The sequence below is a fragment of the Scomber scombrus genome, chromosome 17 (assembly GCF_963691925.1).
Source record: "Scomber scombrus chromosome 17, fScoSco1.1, whole genome shotgun sequence".
NCBI classification, from domain to species: domain Eukaryota; kingdom Metazoa; phylum Chordata; class Actinopteri; order Scombriformes; family Scombridae; genus Scomber; species Scomber scombrus.
In genome coordinates, this window is record NC_084986.1 from 794,755 (window position 1) to 811,673 (window position 16,919).

Sequence of the window (16,919 nt, forward strand, 5' to 3'; positions counted from 1 at the left end):
GGTATAACCCCTCATGTTTTTGGTCGTCTTTTAATTCAAAACATCTAAAGTTAACTTAAATTTAACTGAGGGTAAAAAAGCAGAAAAGCACAAACAAAGCAGTATTTGATGGTAAACAGTGAGCAGCAGAGTGATGAGATGGGATGTGATGAACTGTATTTTTGTTTAAGGTTTAAAAGGTTTTCTTTCTTTCTGACAGGGAGGCAAAATGGCAGACTCTAACCCTAAAGAGGATCTCTTGAGAACTTTACAGAATTTGGGAGAAAATGACTTTAAAGCATTTAAGTGGTACCTGGAGCAGCCTGAGGTTCTGGAAGACCTCCCAACAATCCCAAAGAGTCGACTGGAGAAGGCAGACCGGTGCGACACAGTGGATCTGATGGTTCAGACCTACAGTGAAAACACTCTGCAGGTGACCAAAAAGGTTGTGGGGAAGATGAATAAGCAATGCTCACACACCATCTCTAAACGTAAGTCATGATTAAACTGTTATTATCAGTAAATAAATCTCACAACAGTGAGTTCCAGACACTGAATGAGATTTTCTAATTCCAAGAAAGAAAGCAGAAATATTAAATGTTTTTGATAAATGTAGTTAGGTAGGTTAGGTAAGGTAAGTTTAATTTTCCATGAATAATTTCTTATACAGATGTTCATGCAAACAAAACAAAACAAAACAAAATAAACAAAAAGAAGAGAAAAAGATATAGGATATATAAACAAAACAATTATTATGTCATCATTCTTTCTTCATCCCTTTCACTTCTTACATAACTTTCTAATGTTTTGGTTTTAAATAATTTCTTAAATGAAAACATATTTTTAATTTCTTTCAATTCAATATCACAATCATTCCATAACTTCACACCAAACACTGACACACAGCTACTTTTCATATTCTTGCCCATTTCCCCTCAGTGGATAAGAGCTAGTCCTCTTTGTGAATAACCCTTATATACAGTCTGGAAGTGTTTTACAATGAGCTTTATACATTAACTGTAATGTTTTAAAGTTAACCAAATCCATACATTTCAAATTTTGAGAGTGCACAAATAACATATTGGTGGGGTTTGTATATTCAACCTTGTTAACCAGTCTTATAGCCCTTTTTTGCAACAAAAAAAATGCAATTTGTATTAATTTAAGTATTTGTAATGTAAGGAAGACTGAGTGAGGAATACAAAATGAATAATGATTAACAATAGATTTTGATATTTTTGATGTAATGTAGTTTATGTGGAGTTTCCTGTTTAATTTATGTAATAGTGTTAACATCCTTTATTGCTTCATCCTACTGCTGAACTGATCCTCCATAATACTCACAGTCCATGATGATGTCATTAAATAAGTTATTATCTGGGTCAATATTGTTCTTGATCTCATGTCGTTTGTACTCTGTAGTGACATTAAAGTGCAACACACCCAGGTATCATGTGACATACACCTGTCACACATAACTGATGGGATACAGTAACAGGCTTGATGACATCAATGCTGGGAAATAGGACGGTGTTGTATCCTGATGCTTATATGTTATCCTGTGGAGTGATGTCTCGGTGGTTAGCACTGTTGCCTCACAGCAAGAAGGTCTTGGGTTTGATACCCGCCTGGGAACTTCCTGTGTGGAGTGTACATGTTCTACCTGTGCTTGCATGGGTTTCTTCCCATTGTCAAAAACATGTAAGTTAGGTTAATTCTTCTGTCAGTGACCAAGTTAATCACATAGAACTGGAGTTGGTCCCCAGGTGTATAGTAGCTGCCCACTGCTCCTAATACTAAGGATGGATTAAATGCAGAGATTGAATTTCATTGTACAACTGCATGTGTGACAAATAAAATACATGATTACCCTGTAAAAATCTGTCCACTACCACAATGAGGTTCAGGTATCGGAGGTTCAGTTCTGCAGTACGTCCAGATTGGCCGTGTGAACCAGCAATGAATTTAAAAAAAATCTTCGTTATATCTGTCATAACTCCCTTTTACAAATATGTATATAAAAAGTCTCGGTTGATGGATTCTTCTGATCAGTTGCCATTCTCATTGTTCTGTTTCCTATTCTGATCTGTCATTCATTTTGTTGAAATCACACTCTTTACTGCAAACATTTTCGTCATTATGAGTCTGCTGTATTTTGCGTGGATTGCTATGATAAATTAATATATGACTCCTCTTAGTTTTTTACTCACAAAGCTCTTATTGTATTATTATATTATAGCAACGTAACGAGTTTACTTGTGTAAACTCTCCACCGCTGTTTGTCTCTCTGCTACTCTACTGTGCAGGTGTGCAGTCTCTTCTCCATGACGCTTCCCATTTCTCCATCAGCTCCCTTTACGTTGTTAGCCAACTTCTGTGTATACTGCAGGAGGGATGTTCATGTTACACATGCCCTTATCCTCACAAAATATATTTAACACTTTAAAATTATTACACCCCTTAAAATCAAGAGGACTTCACGACCCCCTGTGGTTCTTTGGCGCCCGCCTGAGGGAGTCACTCATAGTTGATTTATTGAAAAAATAACTTTTGCACAGGCACAGCCTACATGTCAATTTATCTATATTTCCCTCATATGTTCCCCTGTGTGTGGAGCACACACTGAAAGGCTCAGCTCCACCTGCTGTAAACAGCTCTTTAATACAGACATCATAGCCATAAAGAGAATCTCTCATTAAACTTTTGCTTTTTAAAAGCAGCATAAAGCTGCTGCTGTGTGCTTTTAAACAGCACTCAGGTGTTTCTCATTCAGAGGTTTGAGGCTGAGCTGCAAGGTTGAGTGGAGGTGTGTGGGGAAGTTTATTAGTGCTGCTGAACGTAACCGCTGTGAAACAATCAGAAAATAACGTTTTATTGATCTGATTCACCGGCTTTCTTACTGTCAGCGCTCCCTCTCTTCATTCACTCTCTACCTCGCTCGACCACAGCTAACACATCAGCGTCCTGTAGCCACTTACTGATGGAGCAACTCTGTCCCCCATTCAGTGTCTGGACCTTTTATACAGAACAGCAGCAGAAGAGAGCAGCGCAACCATTAATGACAGCAAATTGCAGCAGAGGCTAACGTTAGCTACTCCTCTCTCCCAGCGGGTGTGGTGCTTAGTCCTCCATGTGCAGCAGACACAGACAGCGGTGAAGAGCTGTCACAACTTAACTCAGTGATTTGACGATGTAATCCACACAAAAGAAGACTCAAAATGACAAAAAGTATAGTTATTTTCATGCAAAATAAACTATATCTCGCTTGAAAGTACAGCTGCATCTCAATAAATTAGAATATCGTGGAAAAGTTAATTTATTTCCGTAATTCAATTTAAAAAGTGAAACTCATATAGCCTACTATATGGATTCATTACACACAAAGTGAAATATTTCAAGCCTTTATTTGTTTCAATCTTGATGATTATAGCTTACAGCTAATGAAAACCCCAAATTCAGTGCCTCAGAAAATTAGAATATTGTGAAAAACCCTTTGTGTGTGATGAATCTATATATTATATGAGTTTCACTTTTTAAACAGAATTACTGAAATATATAATATATTATATATATATATATATATATATATATATATATATATATATATATATATATATATATATATATATATATATATATATATATAAATAAAAACTTGACATACTACTCAGCCCTAAAATAATGTAATATTTTGTAGAATGTACAGACATGTTCAGCCACTATGAAACTGTGGCGGCACAAAATAATATATAATATATAATTGAACACTAACTTTATAATAAGGGCTCAAAAAAGCAATGCTTCACTCACATATCTACATATATGCATATATCACTTACATGCAATACCGCTATCACAAAGTTATCTGGTGAAGAAATTAAGCTTTTGTAAATACTTTAGTTATCTTACTCATCATTAACACTTTCTTTGACTGCTAGAACATTTCAAATGTAATTTTTCTTTGCTTCATATTTCCTCATTTAGGTGAGGAACTTGCCAAAGTGAGGAAGAAGTTTGTGGAGGGGGTGTCCGAAGACGTATTTAAGCAGCTCCTGGACGACGTTTTACATGATGGCATCGTGAATGAAGGAGAGAAAGACTCAATAATTGCGGAGAAAACCAGGGCAGACAAGGCGCGTGCCCTTATTGACACAGTGAGGAGGAAAGGAGATGAAGCCAGCAAGAAGTTCATTTCTCATCTTCATGTCAGAGATCCTACACTTCACAAAAACCTGGGTCTGTCTTCTGATCAACCTGTTAAGCCAGGTGAGTTGACTTATTTCACAGGAGTAGTTCACAAGAAGAACTTTATATTGAACAAGGGGGGATTTTTTAACTATTACACTGCCTGGCCAATATGAAGCTTCTCAGTTGAACGTTTGAATGTTTTGAAGGAATTCCACATCTGGCCTTAAGTTCTTCAAATGATAAAAGAGCAAGATTGTCATTTTAGAGATCAGTTACTCTGAGAGGTTCACAGTGGTAAGGTAAGAGGTGGATGACACACGTGACCAGATGTTGTGTTCCAATTATTTGGGAGGATTCAGGAGGATGTTGTGGTGTTAATGGTTGTATGATTGTTAAGTGATTTATCACAATGTGAAAAATATTTTAATCTAAGGAAATATTTTCTGATGAATCAGAAATCTGCTATCTAACTATCACAAAACTATTAGAACTTACTCTAACATTACTCTCTTGTGTATTTTGTCTCTTGCATTCATTCAGAGATTCTAGCCATGTGTCAGCATAAAGTCAAATCAAACCTCAAGGAGAAATTTCAAAATTTGTTTGAGAAAATCACAAAAGCAGGAAATTCAAAACTTCTACAAGAGTTCTTCACCGAGATCTACATACTAACGCAAGAAACTGGAGAGGTGAACATGGAACATGAGATCAGACAGATTGAAACAGCATCCAGGAAACCAGACAGACCAGGAACAACAATCAGACAAGAAGACATCTTTAAAGCCTCACCTGGAAGAGATAAACCAATCAGAACAGTGATGACAAAGGGAGTGGCTGGCATTGGGAAAACAGTCTTAACACAGAAGTTCACTCTGGACTGGGCTGAAGACAAAGCCAACCAGGACATACACTTCACATTTCCATTCACCTTCAGAGAGCTGAATGTGCTGAAAGAGAAAAAGTACAGCTTGGTGGAACTTGTTCATCTCTTCTTTACTGAAACCAAAGAAGCAGGAATCTACAGGTTTGAAGAGTTCCAGGTTGTGTTCATCTTTGACGGTCTGGATGAGTGTCGACTTCCTCTGGACTTCCACAACAATGAGATCCTGACTGATGTTACAGAGTCCACCTCAGTGGATGTGCTGCTGACAAACCTCATCAGGGGTAAACTGCTTCCCTCTGCTCGCCTCTGGATAACCACACGACCTGCAGCAGCCAATCAGATCCCTCCTGAGTGTGTCGGCATGGTGACAGAGGTCAGAGGGTTCACTGACCCACAGAAGGAGGAGTACTTCAGGAAGATATTCAGAGATGAGGAGCAGGCCAGCACCATCATCTCCCACATCAAGACATCACGAAGCCTCCACATCATGTGCCACATGCCAGTCTTCTGCTGGATCACTGCTACAGTTCTGGAGAATGCGTTGAAAAGAAGAAAGAGAAGAGAGCTGCCCAAGTCCCTGACTGAGATGTACATCCACCTCCTGGTGGTTCAGGCCAAACTGAAGAACATCAAGTATGATGGAGGAACTAAGAGAGATCCACACTGGAGTCCAGAGAACAGAACGATGATTGAGTCTCTGGGAAAACTGGCTTTTGAGCAGCTGCAGAAAGGCAACCTGATCTTCTATGAATCAGACCTGACAGAGTGTGGCATCGATATCAGAGCAGCCTCAGTGTGCTCAGGAGTGTTCACAGAGATATTTAAAGAGGAGAAAGGGCTGTACCAGGACAAGGTGTTCTGCTTCGTCCATCTGAGCATTCAGGAGTTTCTGGCTGCTCTACATGTCAATCTGACATTCATCAAGTCTGGAGTCAATCTGCTGGCAGAAGAACAAACAACATCCCAGACAGGTTTCTACCAGAGTGCTGTGGACGAGGCCTTAAAGAGTCCAAATGGACACCTGGACTTGTTCCTCCGCTTCCTCCTGGGTCTTTCACTGAAGACCAATCAGATGCTCCTACGAGGTCTGCTGACACAGACAGGAAGTAGCTCACAGACCAATCAGGAAGCAGTCGAGTACATCAAGAAGAAGATCAGTGAGAATGTGTCTGCAGAGAGAAGCATGAATCTGTTCCACTGTCTGAATGAACTGAATGATCGTTCTCTAGTGGAGGACATCCAACACTACCTGAGATCAGGAAGTCTTTCCACAGATAAACTGTCTCCTGCTCAGTGGTCAGCTCTGGTCTTCATCTTACTGTCATCAGAAAAAGATCTGGACGTGTTTGACCTGAAGAAATACTCTGCTTCAGAGGAGGCTCTTCTGAGGCTGCTGCCAGTGGTCAAAGCTTCACATAAAGCTCTGTAAGTGAATGAAGCACTGGATATTTGAACCATTTCAAATATGTTTGATTTAAAATATGATAAATAAAACGTTTTGTGTTCATTACTAATCCTTTCTTCAGGTTGAGTGACTGTAACCTCTCAGAGAGAAGTTGTGCAGCTCTGTCCTCAGTTCTCAGCTCCCAGTCCTCTAGTCTGAGAGATCTGGACCTGAGTAACAACAACCTGCAGGATTCAGGAGTGAAGCAGCTTTCTGCTGGATTGGAGAGTCCACACTGTACACTGGAAACTATCAGGTCAGGGTTAAGCATCTATAATATTATTGTACTGAACAATGACAATAAAGCTAATTCTGACTTTCTATACAGTTGACAGTTGCTCTTTCCATTCGAATTCATGTCAGATATCATGTTAATCATCTGTAGGATCCTCTTATTTATATGATTAAAAACATTGTCCCATCACCCTTTTTATATTTCCAGTCTGTCAGGATGTCTGATCACAGAGGAAGGCTGTGCTTCTCTGGCTTCAGCTCTGAGCTCCAACCCCTCCCATCTGAGAGATTTGGACCTGAGTGACAACAACCTGCAGGATTCAGGAGTGAAGCAGCTTTCTGTTGGACTGGAAAGTCCAAACTGTGAACTAGAAACCCTCAGGTCAGTATAAAGCATCTACAATTTCCCTGTCCTGAATAATGACATAGTTTGCATGCTATGTTACATTCCAATGTCTAATGTCAAATATTCTGAACATCTGTAAGGTACTTATATAATTTTAAAAAACCATTGTGTTATCAACCTTTTTATATTTCCAGTCTGTCAGGATGTCTGATCACAGAGGAAGGATGTGCTTCTCTGGCCTCAGCTCTGAGCTCCAACCCTTCCCATCTGAGAGAGCTGGACCTGAGCTACAATCATCCAGGAGACTCAGGAGAGAAGCTTCTGTCTGCTGGACTAGAGGATCCACACTGTACACTGGACACTCTCTGGTATGTGTAGAGACCTTTTAAAATGTAGATAAAATGAAAGGAAGTGTGTTTTCTTTAAACTACACATACATGTATTCAAAGGCTATATTTACCATGATCCTTTGTTTTCTTCAAACAATCAATACATCTTTATTTAGCGCCAAATCACAACAAAAATCATCTCAAGGCACTTTACACAGAGCAGGTCTAAATTGTGCTCTTTAATTTAATTTAAAGAGACCCAACATTCCAACATGAGCAGCACTTAGCGACAGTGTGCAAGGATTCCTCTGTCCTGTTTGTTGGGTATGTTCAGTATGTTATGAATGATGTAATCTAAACCAATCAGAGATCACTTTGGGGGAGGCAGACTGTAGCCACATGTGTGGGAGGAGAGCTGTGTGTGGATGTGAAGTAGAAAACTAAGAGTGAGGCTGAATAGTGTTTTTTGCTGAGGAAGGTTCCTAACTGAGTGAAATGACCCAGAAGTATCTAAATGGCATCTATGCCAAGAGCTGGTTGAATTCTCTAAATGTTAAGGAACGATGATTCAGTGCTTCCTTTCTAACCTCCTTTAGCTCAGGGTACACCTGACCATCCTTGAAAGGAAAGGAGATAATCCCGTCCCACAATTCCTTGTGGAAGCAATATTTAACACGACCAAGTGACGCAGCATTCACAAACTCAAACCATTAAACCTGCATTAAATGTCCACAGTGGTCTCTGTGTGTCCTCTGTCCAAAGCTGTGTTCAACATGTTTGATAACTGGATAAACTAATATTAGGGGGGGGGGGGGGGGGGGGGGGGGAATGTATTGATTATATGATGCATCGCGATGCGGATGTAGTCGATTCTGCATTGATTCACAAAAGTCAAGAATCGATTATTTAAACGTTAGTTATTAACTTGACGTTGACGGACGACAAAGGCGGAACCAAACAGTGAGGGCAGCGCAGCAGCAGGACAGTCTTATAGGGCGCACATGCAAGACTTCATCTGTACTTCATCTTAAAAAGAAGCGACTGCAGCATTTTTTTTATTGAATGACTAAATAATTTCCTTTAACAGAGCAGCTGACCAACAAACACTGCAGCATGAAACAACGTAAACTCTGAGGATTTGGGTACACACATTGATGATAAGCTGAACTTCACTGAAAATGTTGATGCTATGCAAACAGGCCAACCAAAGATTGTTTTTTAATTAGGAAACTAAAGGGCTTTGGCATCAGCTGTAATATTCTTGAAAGGACATATGTCAGCCTGATAGAGAGCGTCCTTAGTTACAACATCTCTGTCTGGTATGGTCACCTGACTTTATTTAACAAGAACATGCTGTCCAGCATTGTTAATATGGCAGGGAGAATTATGGGAAGACCTCAAAACACACTAGAAAACCTACACAGCACTGCAGTACACAGAAAAACTATGAAAATATTAGACAATGACACCCACCCCCTCCATTCTGAGTTCAAGCTGCTTCCCCTAGGGCGGCGCTATAGAGTACATAGAGTAATGAACCTATATTTTTGACAGAATTCATGTTTTGGTAGGTTGACATGGTGATGTGGTGATGCGAATGCTTATGTGAATGCTATGATGGAGGGTTGCAGGTGGTATGGGTGTATATTTATAGCAGCAGATGTGTAGGATCGTCCAGTGTCAGTCTGTGTTTATTCCATCACTGTCTTTTTACGTGCTGTACGTTTGTACTGCATGTTGTTTTTATTGTATGTCATTTATTTGCTGCAACTTTTCCCTATCTCCGAAACAAATTTCTCCTTGGTGGAGACCAATAAAGTAACCTAACCTAACATACGGCAAGGAAAAAAATCTACAAAGACTCTTTTATTCCAAATGCAATTTCCATGGTCAACAAACTATGGAAAGCTAGATGAAAGGGCGGTGTAGCCAAGAGCACTATAAATGGGCTGGTTGGTGCTTTCTGCCTTATACCTGATATGTATGCATATGTGTGGGGGCTGGGAGGGAGGGGGGGTACATGTGATGTGCTGTGTCCATCTCGCGGACATATGTCTATGTGTAATGGAATGAATGTGTTTATTCTATGTCCTTTGCACTTCGGACTCTGTTTCCACCTTTAAATCCCGCCTGAAAACGCACCTATTCAGAGTGGCATACTCTGTCTCACACTAACTATGCAATCACGTTCTTGTTTATTTATTGTACTGATGCACTTTATAGTCACATTCATATTTATTTTTTTATCTTTGCACTAAATGTTACCTGATTTATATTGTTTAACGACTGTTGTTGTGTTTTATGAGCCTTGTAAGGTGTCCTTGAGTGCTTTGAAAGGCACATTTAAATAAAATGCATTATTATTATTATTATTAATATATAATATAATAGTAACGTAACGTAATGTAATATAATGTGATGTAATATATTATAACATAACATAACATATTATTATAACAGAACAGAACAGAATAGCATATACTGTCGCCCATGAAGTTGGAATAAAATATTTTTTACTTCTTCCCATGAAATGATGGTGACAATGTGATTTATTCTTGATAGATAAAGTGTGAATATTCAATATCTCAAAATTATATTGATCAATCTCATTGCACCTGGTCAAAGGTGATTAGTGAAGAGGAATGTGTCTGAAAACAAAATTATTCCAACTTTATGGGCAACAGTGTATAATGTAATGTAATATAATGTATTATAATATATTATATTATAATATAATGTAATGTATTATAATATAATATAATATAATATAATATAATATAATATAATATAATATAATATAGTTTAATATAATATAATATAATATAACGTAATATAATATAATATAATATAGTTTAATATAATATAATATAATATTATATAACTTAATATAATATAATATAATATAATATAAAAACTAGTAAGTGGACCTAAAGTTGTTCTTGAGTTAAACGTCCATGATCTCCTGGTGTCCCTGAACTCATCAGAGGAGAGTCCATCTGTTATTTTACTATTGATGTATTTACTGTTTATTATAAAGTAGTTCACTTGTATCATGAACTTTATTTAGAACTTTCTAACTTGTGGTTGTTTCTTCTTATTGTGTCTTTCAACTATTATTATTATTATTATATATTCAAACCAAATGAATGAACACATGGAATAATTAGAGTCAAATGTTTTGCTGTCTTATAGCTGCATTTATTCTCTGATCACTTCAAAAATGCTCCTTTTTTCTCCTTTTGATATTGAAGTGATGACTGGCTCTATCCTCAGGACAACATGCAGAGATCAATATTTAATATAGTGATTTATCATGTGGGAGGACATATTTGTTCATCACATCTTCTTCTTCAGGTCTTTTCCTCTCAGACTTCAGTGAAAGAATCCAGCAGACAGTTGAGACAGATGAGTTTCAGCCTGTTTCTGTGTCACTCTGACAAACTGAGGAACACTGCTTCATGTTGAACAGCAGTTAGGACTCATGTTGGATAGAAAATCATTCTGACTGTGTTTCTTCCTCCAGGGTGGACCATGGTGGAGAGCACAGGTTAAAACCTGGTCTGGAGAAGTGTAAGTGTGGATTGAATTTGATTCATGACAACTAAACAGCACACAGTCAGTTTCTCTTTAAATACAAAGTTGGTCTTTGTGGTATTTATTCATTAAACCATTACTGACAAAATGTGTCATCATGAAACTTTATAGAAATGAACAACAGATCAGAAGTTAAACAGAGAATAAATCCATCAGGTGTGTCAGATGATAAACTGCTGCTGTGTTGTTGTTTCTTCTTCTCTTCCTCAGATTTCTGTGAACTCACACTGGACACAAACACAGTGAACAGAAAACTCAAACTGTCTGACAACAACAGGAAGGTGACATGTGTGGACGAGGATCAGTCATATCCTGATCATCCAGACAGATTTGACTGCTGGCAACAGCTGCTGTGTAGTAATGGTCTGACTGGTCGCTGTTACTGGGAGGTCGAGTGGAGAGGAGAGGTTGAAATATCAGTGAGTTACAAAGGAATCAACAGGAAAAGAAAGAGTGACAGTTCGTTTGGAAGGAACAATCAGTCCTGGTGCCTGTTCTGCTCTGATGAAGATGGTTGCTCTGTCTGGCACAATAACAGAGAAACATCCATCTCCTCCTCCTCCTCCTCCTCCTCCTCTGTCTCTAACAGAGTAGCAGTGTATGTGGACTGTCCTGCTGGCACTCTGTCCTTCTACAGAGTCTCCTCTGACACACTGATCCACCTCCACACCTTCTACACCACATTCACTGAACCTCTATATGCTGGGTTCTGGGTCTACTCTGATTCCTCGATGTCTCTGTGTCCTCTGTCTGAGGTGAACAGTCTCAGGTAAGAACAGACATGTCAATCAATCAATCAATCAATCTTTATTTGTATAGCGCCAAATCACAACAAAGTCATCTCAAGGCTCTTTCCACATAGAGCAGGTTTAAACCAAACTCTTCAGGTTTAATTTATAGAGACCCAACATTCCCACATGAGCAGCACTTGGTGACAGTGGAGAGAAAAAACTCCCTTTTAACAGGAAGAAACCTCAGAACCAGAACCAGACTCACAGTGGGAGAACATCTGCCTCAACCGGTTGGAGTAGAGAGGAGAGAGAGGAAGGAGAGGAGAGAGAGAGAGGAAGGAGAGGAGAGAGAAGAGAGAGAGGAAGGAGAGGAGAGAGAGGAAGGAGAGGAGAGAGAGAGGAAGGAGAGGAGAGAGAAGCACATTGAAGGTCCAGATTACCTGTGAGACTAGAAAGCACAGACAACTCCAGGGAAGAAGTTTAGCTTATTGATGCATTAATAGTACATGAATGTTAATGGATATAGATGGATAGAGAGAGAGAGAGGAGGAGAGAGGAGCTCATTGCATCATGGGAGTCCCCCGGCAGTCTAAGCCTATAGCAGCATAAACTAGGAGCTGGAACCTAACTACTAGGTTCATAAGGTTCTATGAGCTCGGAGCGCAGTGTTCTAGTAGGTTCATAAGAAGAATAGTATCGGTCCAAGCACTGAACCCTGAAGAACACTGTGTCTAACTTTTGTTTGCATGGAGGATTTATCATTAACATTTACAAACTGAAATCTATCAGATAAATACGATTTAAACCAGTTTAATGCAGTTCCTTTAATGCCAATTAAATGTTCATGTCTTTGTAACAGGATTTGATGATCAATAGTATCGAAGGCAGCACTAAGATCTAACAGGACGAGGAGAGAGAGAAGCCCATTGTCTGATGAAGTTAGGAGGTCATTTGTAACTTTTACCAGTGCAGTTTCTGTACTATGATGAGCTCTAAATCCAGACTGAAAATCCTCAAATAAGCTGTTATTATTTAGAAAGTTACACAGCTGATTAGCAACTGCTTTCTCAAGGATCTTAGCGAGAAAGGGGAGGTTAGATATAGATATAGATATAGAGGTTAGATATCGGTCTATAGTTGGCTAAAACCTCTGAATCAAGAGTTGGCTTCTTAAGAAGTGGTTTAATTACAGCTACTTTAAAGGACTGTGGTACATATCCTGCTACTAAAGACATATTGACTATGTTTTATAAAGGAGTGCTTATTCAGGGAAAAACTTCCTTAAGCAGCCTAGTTGCAATTAGGTCTAAGAGAAAGGATGCTGGTTTGGATGAAGTAATCATTGAAGTTAATTCTGCAAGGTTGATAGGAAATAAACTGTCATAAGACGAAGTTTGATTTAAAAAAACTTTTTATACTCAATTTCCTCATAAATACAAACACACACACTCCTCCTACAAACACTTTTTCTAAAAACCACAAACTTTATCTGTATAACAGTTAAGAAAACACTTACAAAGATATATAGATTGACTACTTCAGTTTTAGTTTAGTGGATATATAGATTGAATGCTCTATTTTATTTTTTGGTGCATATGTTGAGGAGTTGATTTGAGATACAATTTTCCTGAGTTCAGATTCTGTAATATTGCTAAGACATAATTTTGGAGGGCTGTTCTCGGGTGTGTCATAGTGGTTGTTTGTTGTATTTTGAATGCCCGCCCTTATATGTCTGGCTTTGCCTTGGAATAAGGTAGCAAATTCTTCACATTTCAAGGCTGATCCCTGATTCACTAAGTCAAAGGGAGTTGGACTCAGTAGTCAATGGAGGATGTGTGTCAATGAAACAAAACCTTTGTGTTTCCACTGCTCTCTGCAGTAATCCTAGAGAAGTTGGACCTCATTTCACTTTGAACAGTTTTATTATAAGTAGCGATTTTTTTCTTTCAGAATGGCACAGTGAACTTGTAGCTTTGTTTTTTCCCATGTTATTTCTGCTTTTCTATAGGATATTTTTAGATCACAGACATTCTTTTACATCCAGGGTGTGACTTCATCAATTATGTATTTTTCTCAGGATCCATCAGCAGAGACCAGATGACGTTGAACCCAGCTGTGTGTCCATGAAGAGTGACTGGTCTAATGATCAACCTGTTAACTTCAAACATGAACATCAGTCTGCTGATCAGAGGTCAGACTGTAAAATGTTTCTGTTATTATCCAACTATCATAAGAAGAAGTTAAACTGACGTAAATTGTTTTCACATACAATGTCCTCATGAATACATACAAACACTTTTCTAAAACCACAAACTTTATCTGTATAACAGTGTTTAAACAGAGGTACAAAGTCTTTACAGAGACAAATGATCAGAGGTAAGACAGAACAGCCGAGTGTTTTACCTGGATCCACTGTGATAGAACACAACACCTTTAACACTGAGTGTCATTATTTATTCTGAGACTTCATCTTTTCTTCACAGAGGTCATCAGCAGAGCTCAGAGGTTCTCAGTGGTCAGTCTGTCCAGCAGCATCAAACACAGCTGGACTCCATATTTATGGTGTGTAAATGTAAAGCACAGCTACTACTGCTAACTACAACAGCCACAGACTAAATACTAAACTACCATTCTGGTCCTAACAGTCTCCATGCTGCACTCTGTAGACCAGCAGCTTTTCAGTCTGTCACTGATGATCTGATGTTGACTTCTACCAGTTACATTTACATTTGATTCTGTTCCAGCTGCTGGAGGAGAACATCAGCAGGTTTGTGAAGAACGAGCTGAAGAAGATGCAGAAGGCTCTGAGTCCAGATTACCCAGAATGCTTAGAGAGTCAGAGTGAGGATGAGGAGGTGTTGGACGGTGAGGAGGAAGAGCAGAGGAGGAGCAACAGAGAAGCATTTGTGCAGATCACACTGCACTTCCTGAGGAGAATGAAGCAGGAAGAGCTGGCTGAGCGTCTGGAGATCAGTAAGAGGATTTTAACAAATTTAACATGATGGAGAGGAAATGGAGGCAACATGGGAGAGGTTTATATTTCAAACTCTGCTGTTAATATGATGCACACATCTGCATCAGATCTATGAATTCTTCTGAGCTGAAAACAGTCAGAAACTGTTTGTCCACAACTGATGAGTTGAATAGATTTCATAGTGAGGAAAATATAAACATCTGCAGTTTAATGTTTACATTTGTTGGGACCTCACCACGAGGGGAACCATCAAATGTTGGGTTAATAAAAATGATCAATAATGATCAAAAATAATTATTTATAATTAATAGGAAATTAAAGAATAATCAATTCTAATGATTCATTTGGGGCACCACCCGGAAACCTGGAACAATAACCAAATTGTTAAATTAGCCTCAATCAAGAATAAAATAGAAAAGTGAAGGAGTAGTCTGAGCTCTGACTATTTTGATCAGCCACTTATCACAACATATACACAATAATCACAAAACTCTTCTCTTTAAAGCTAAAACAATGTATTAACAAACTATCAATTAAAAGGTTAATCAATGTATGGTTATAAATTGTTCTACCATTATACTAATCCACAAACAATGTCAGATGTGTATGGAAGACTGAACAAATAAACAGGTGTGTGTATGTGTGTGAGAGGGGGGGTGTTCAGGAGCGACAGCTGGACAAAAATGACTTGTGGTCAACGCTCCCAAACACACCGACTCAGCAGCAACACACGTGGCTGAGGATGATGCTACTTAGCATGTAGCTTAGCTGAGCCTGTGTTGTCTCATCAACAGCGGAGTGATGAGGGATGTGAATATGTGTGTGTGTGTGGTTAGTAAGAAGAGAAGAAAGAGAGAAAGAGAAGCAGGGAAAATTGCAATCAAGAGACAGAGAGAATGGCAAGCTTTGTACACAGATAAACATGCGCACAGCGTGGCGGCTGTGTACACGTAATGTAGTTATGCAGATGACACGCAGATATACCTAGCACTGTCCCCGGATGACTACAGTCCAATACACTCAATGGGCCAGATGCAAGAATATGTTCGTATTTTTCTTCTTAAATCTGTCGTACTTTTCTCGTGAGGTGGAATTTACGAGTGAGCCACGTCGGATTCACCAAACACTCGTATCACCAGGAAACAGTCGTAAATGACCTTCGTAAACATGATGAATCCCACCTGTTCTAAATGAACGCGCGTTCCCGAGAATAGTAAATTAACATGAATGACGCCCCCAAAATACCAAATAAGGTCAGACGACCGGCAGGTTGTGGAGAAGCTCCATTCATGAAAATGGCACTAAAGACTAAAAATAAGAACTTTACGAGCTCTCAGACTGAGGTCTCAGAACGCTAATGCTCTCAGAAATAGATCAACAGAAACACAGATTATTATTTAGTGTTAGTGGAATTAAAGGTCCTGAGAAAGACAAAGAATGAGGAAAAATGACCCGTGCTGTGAACGCTGTCTCAGCTGTTGCACCATCACAGAAATAAAAACAAAAATGATTTAACATGAATTATGTCATCAGCCAGGGAGTTAAACTATTACTAAGATAAGTAATATTTCAATTAAATGAATAACAGTTATTAATAAATAGTCAGTTTATATTGTGGAAAAGTAACTGTGGACAAGTCACTTTGTAGTTTCGGCCGCTAATATTTATATTGTAAGCTTGCATTATATCATAGTTTCAATTGTCAATTTAAATGACTGATACATCTACCTAAATTGTTAAATAGCCTACTTCTTTATACTAAATAGCCTAATTATTTTACAAACAGAGTAATGTCATCATGATTATGGATTCAGAAGTGCAATTTAATGAACGGGACATAGTATACACTTTTCACCCCCTTCTCTACATCCCCTGTAGTTCACACCCATTACTCAGGGGTCTCTAAAATACTGTCAATATAATATACGCTCAGCCTGCGGATCGACATTATTCATTTCTCTGTTAAGTGGTAGTCAGCATACAGTGATGTTAAAAAGAAAATCCAAGTCAGTTGACTCTGAAGCTCAAATGCTGATGTTACACCTGCTGCCGGACTGCTGTCAGCACAGACCTGCTAACACCCGGGATGACAACGCAAGGCAAGCCGGCAGAAGAAGTTGGAGATGAGGGTACCCGTGTGGAGGTGTTATGTGTTCATTAAGTGATTATCATATCTTGCTTATAGTATATGATGTCAAACCCCCCCCCCCACGGAAA

At 38.8% G+C, this 16,919-nt stretch overlaps 2 protein-coding genes across 2 annotated transcripts in view; both read left to right on the plus strand.

Annotated features, from left to right (window-relative positions):
• Nucleotides 1–208: 208 nt before the first annotated feature.
• LOC133997239 (NLR family CARD domain-containing protein 3-like) lies at nt 209–6,479 on the plus strand. Its single transcript, XM_062436812.1, has 2 exons — nt 209–470; nt 4,708–6,479. The coding sequence occupies exons 1-2, from the start codon at nt 209–211 to the stop codon at nt 6,477–6,479; spliced, it is 2,034 nt and encodes a 677-aa protein (XP_062292796.1).
• A 7,799-nt stretch (nt 6,480–14,278) lies between these two features.
• Nucleotides 14,279–16,919, plus strand: part of LOC133997987 (NLR family CARD domain-containing protein 3-like) — a gene marked incomplete at its 5' end in the record, with an annotated part of 240,351 nt that continues 237,710 nt past the window's right edge. The window contains 2 exons of the mRNA XM_062437726.1: nt 14,279–14,290; nt 14,473–14,701. Of these exons, the coding sequence (XP_062293710.1) occupies nt 14,279–14,290; nt 14,473–14,701 (241 nt within the window). The remainder of the gene's footprint in view (nt 14,291–14,472; nt 14,702–16,919) is intronic.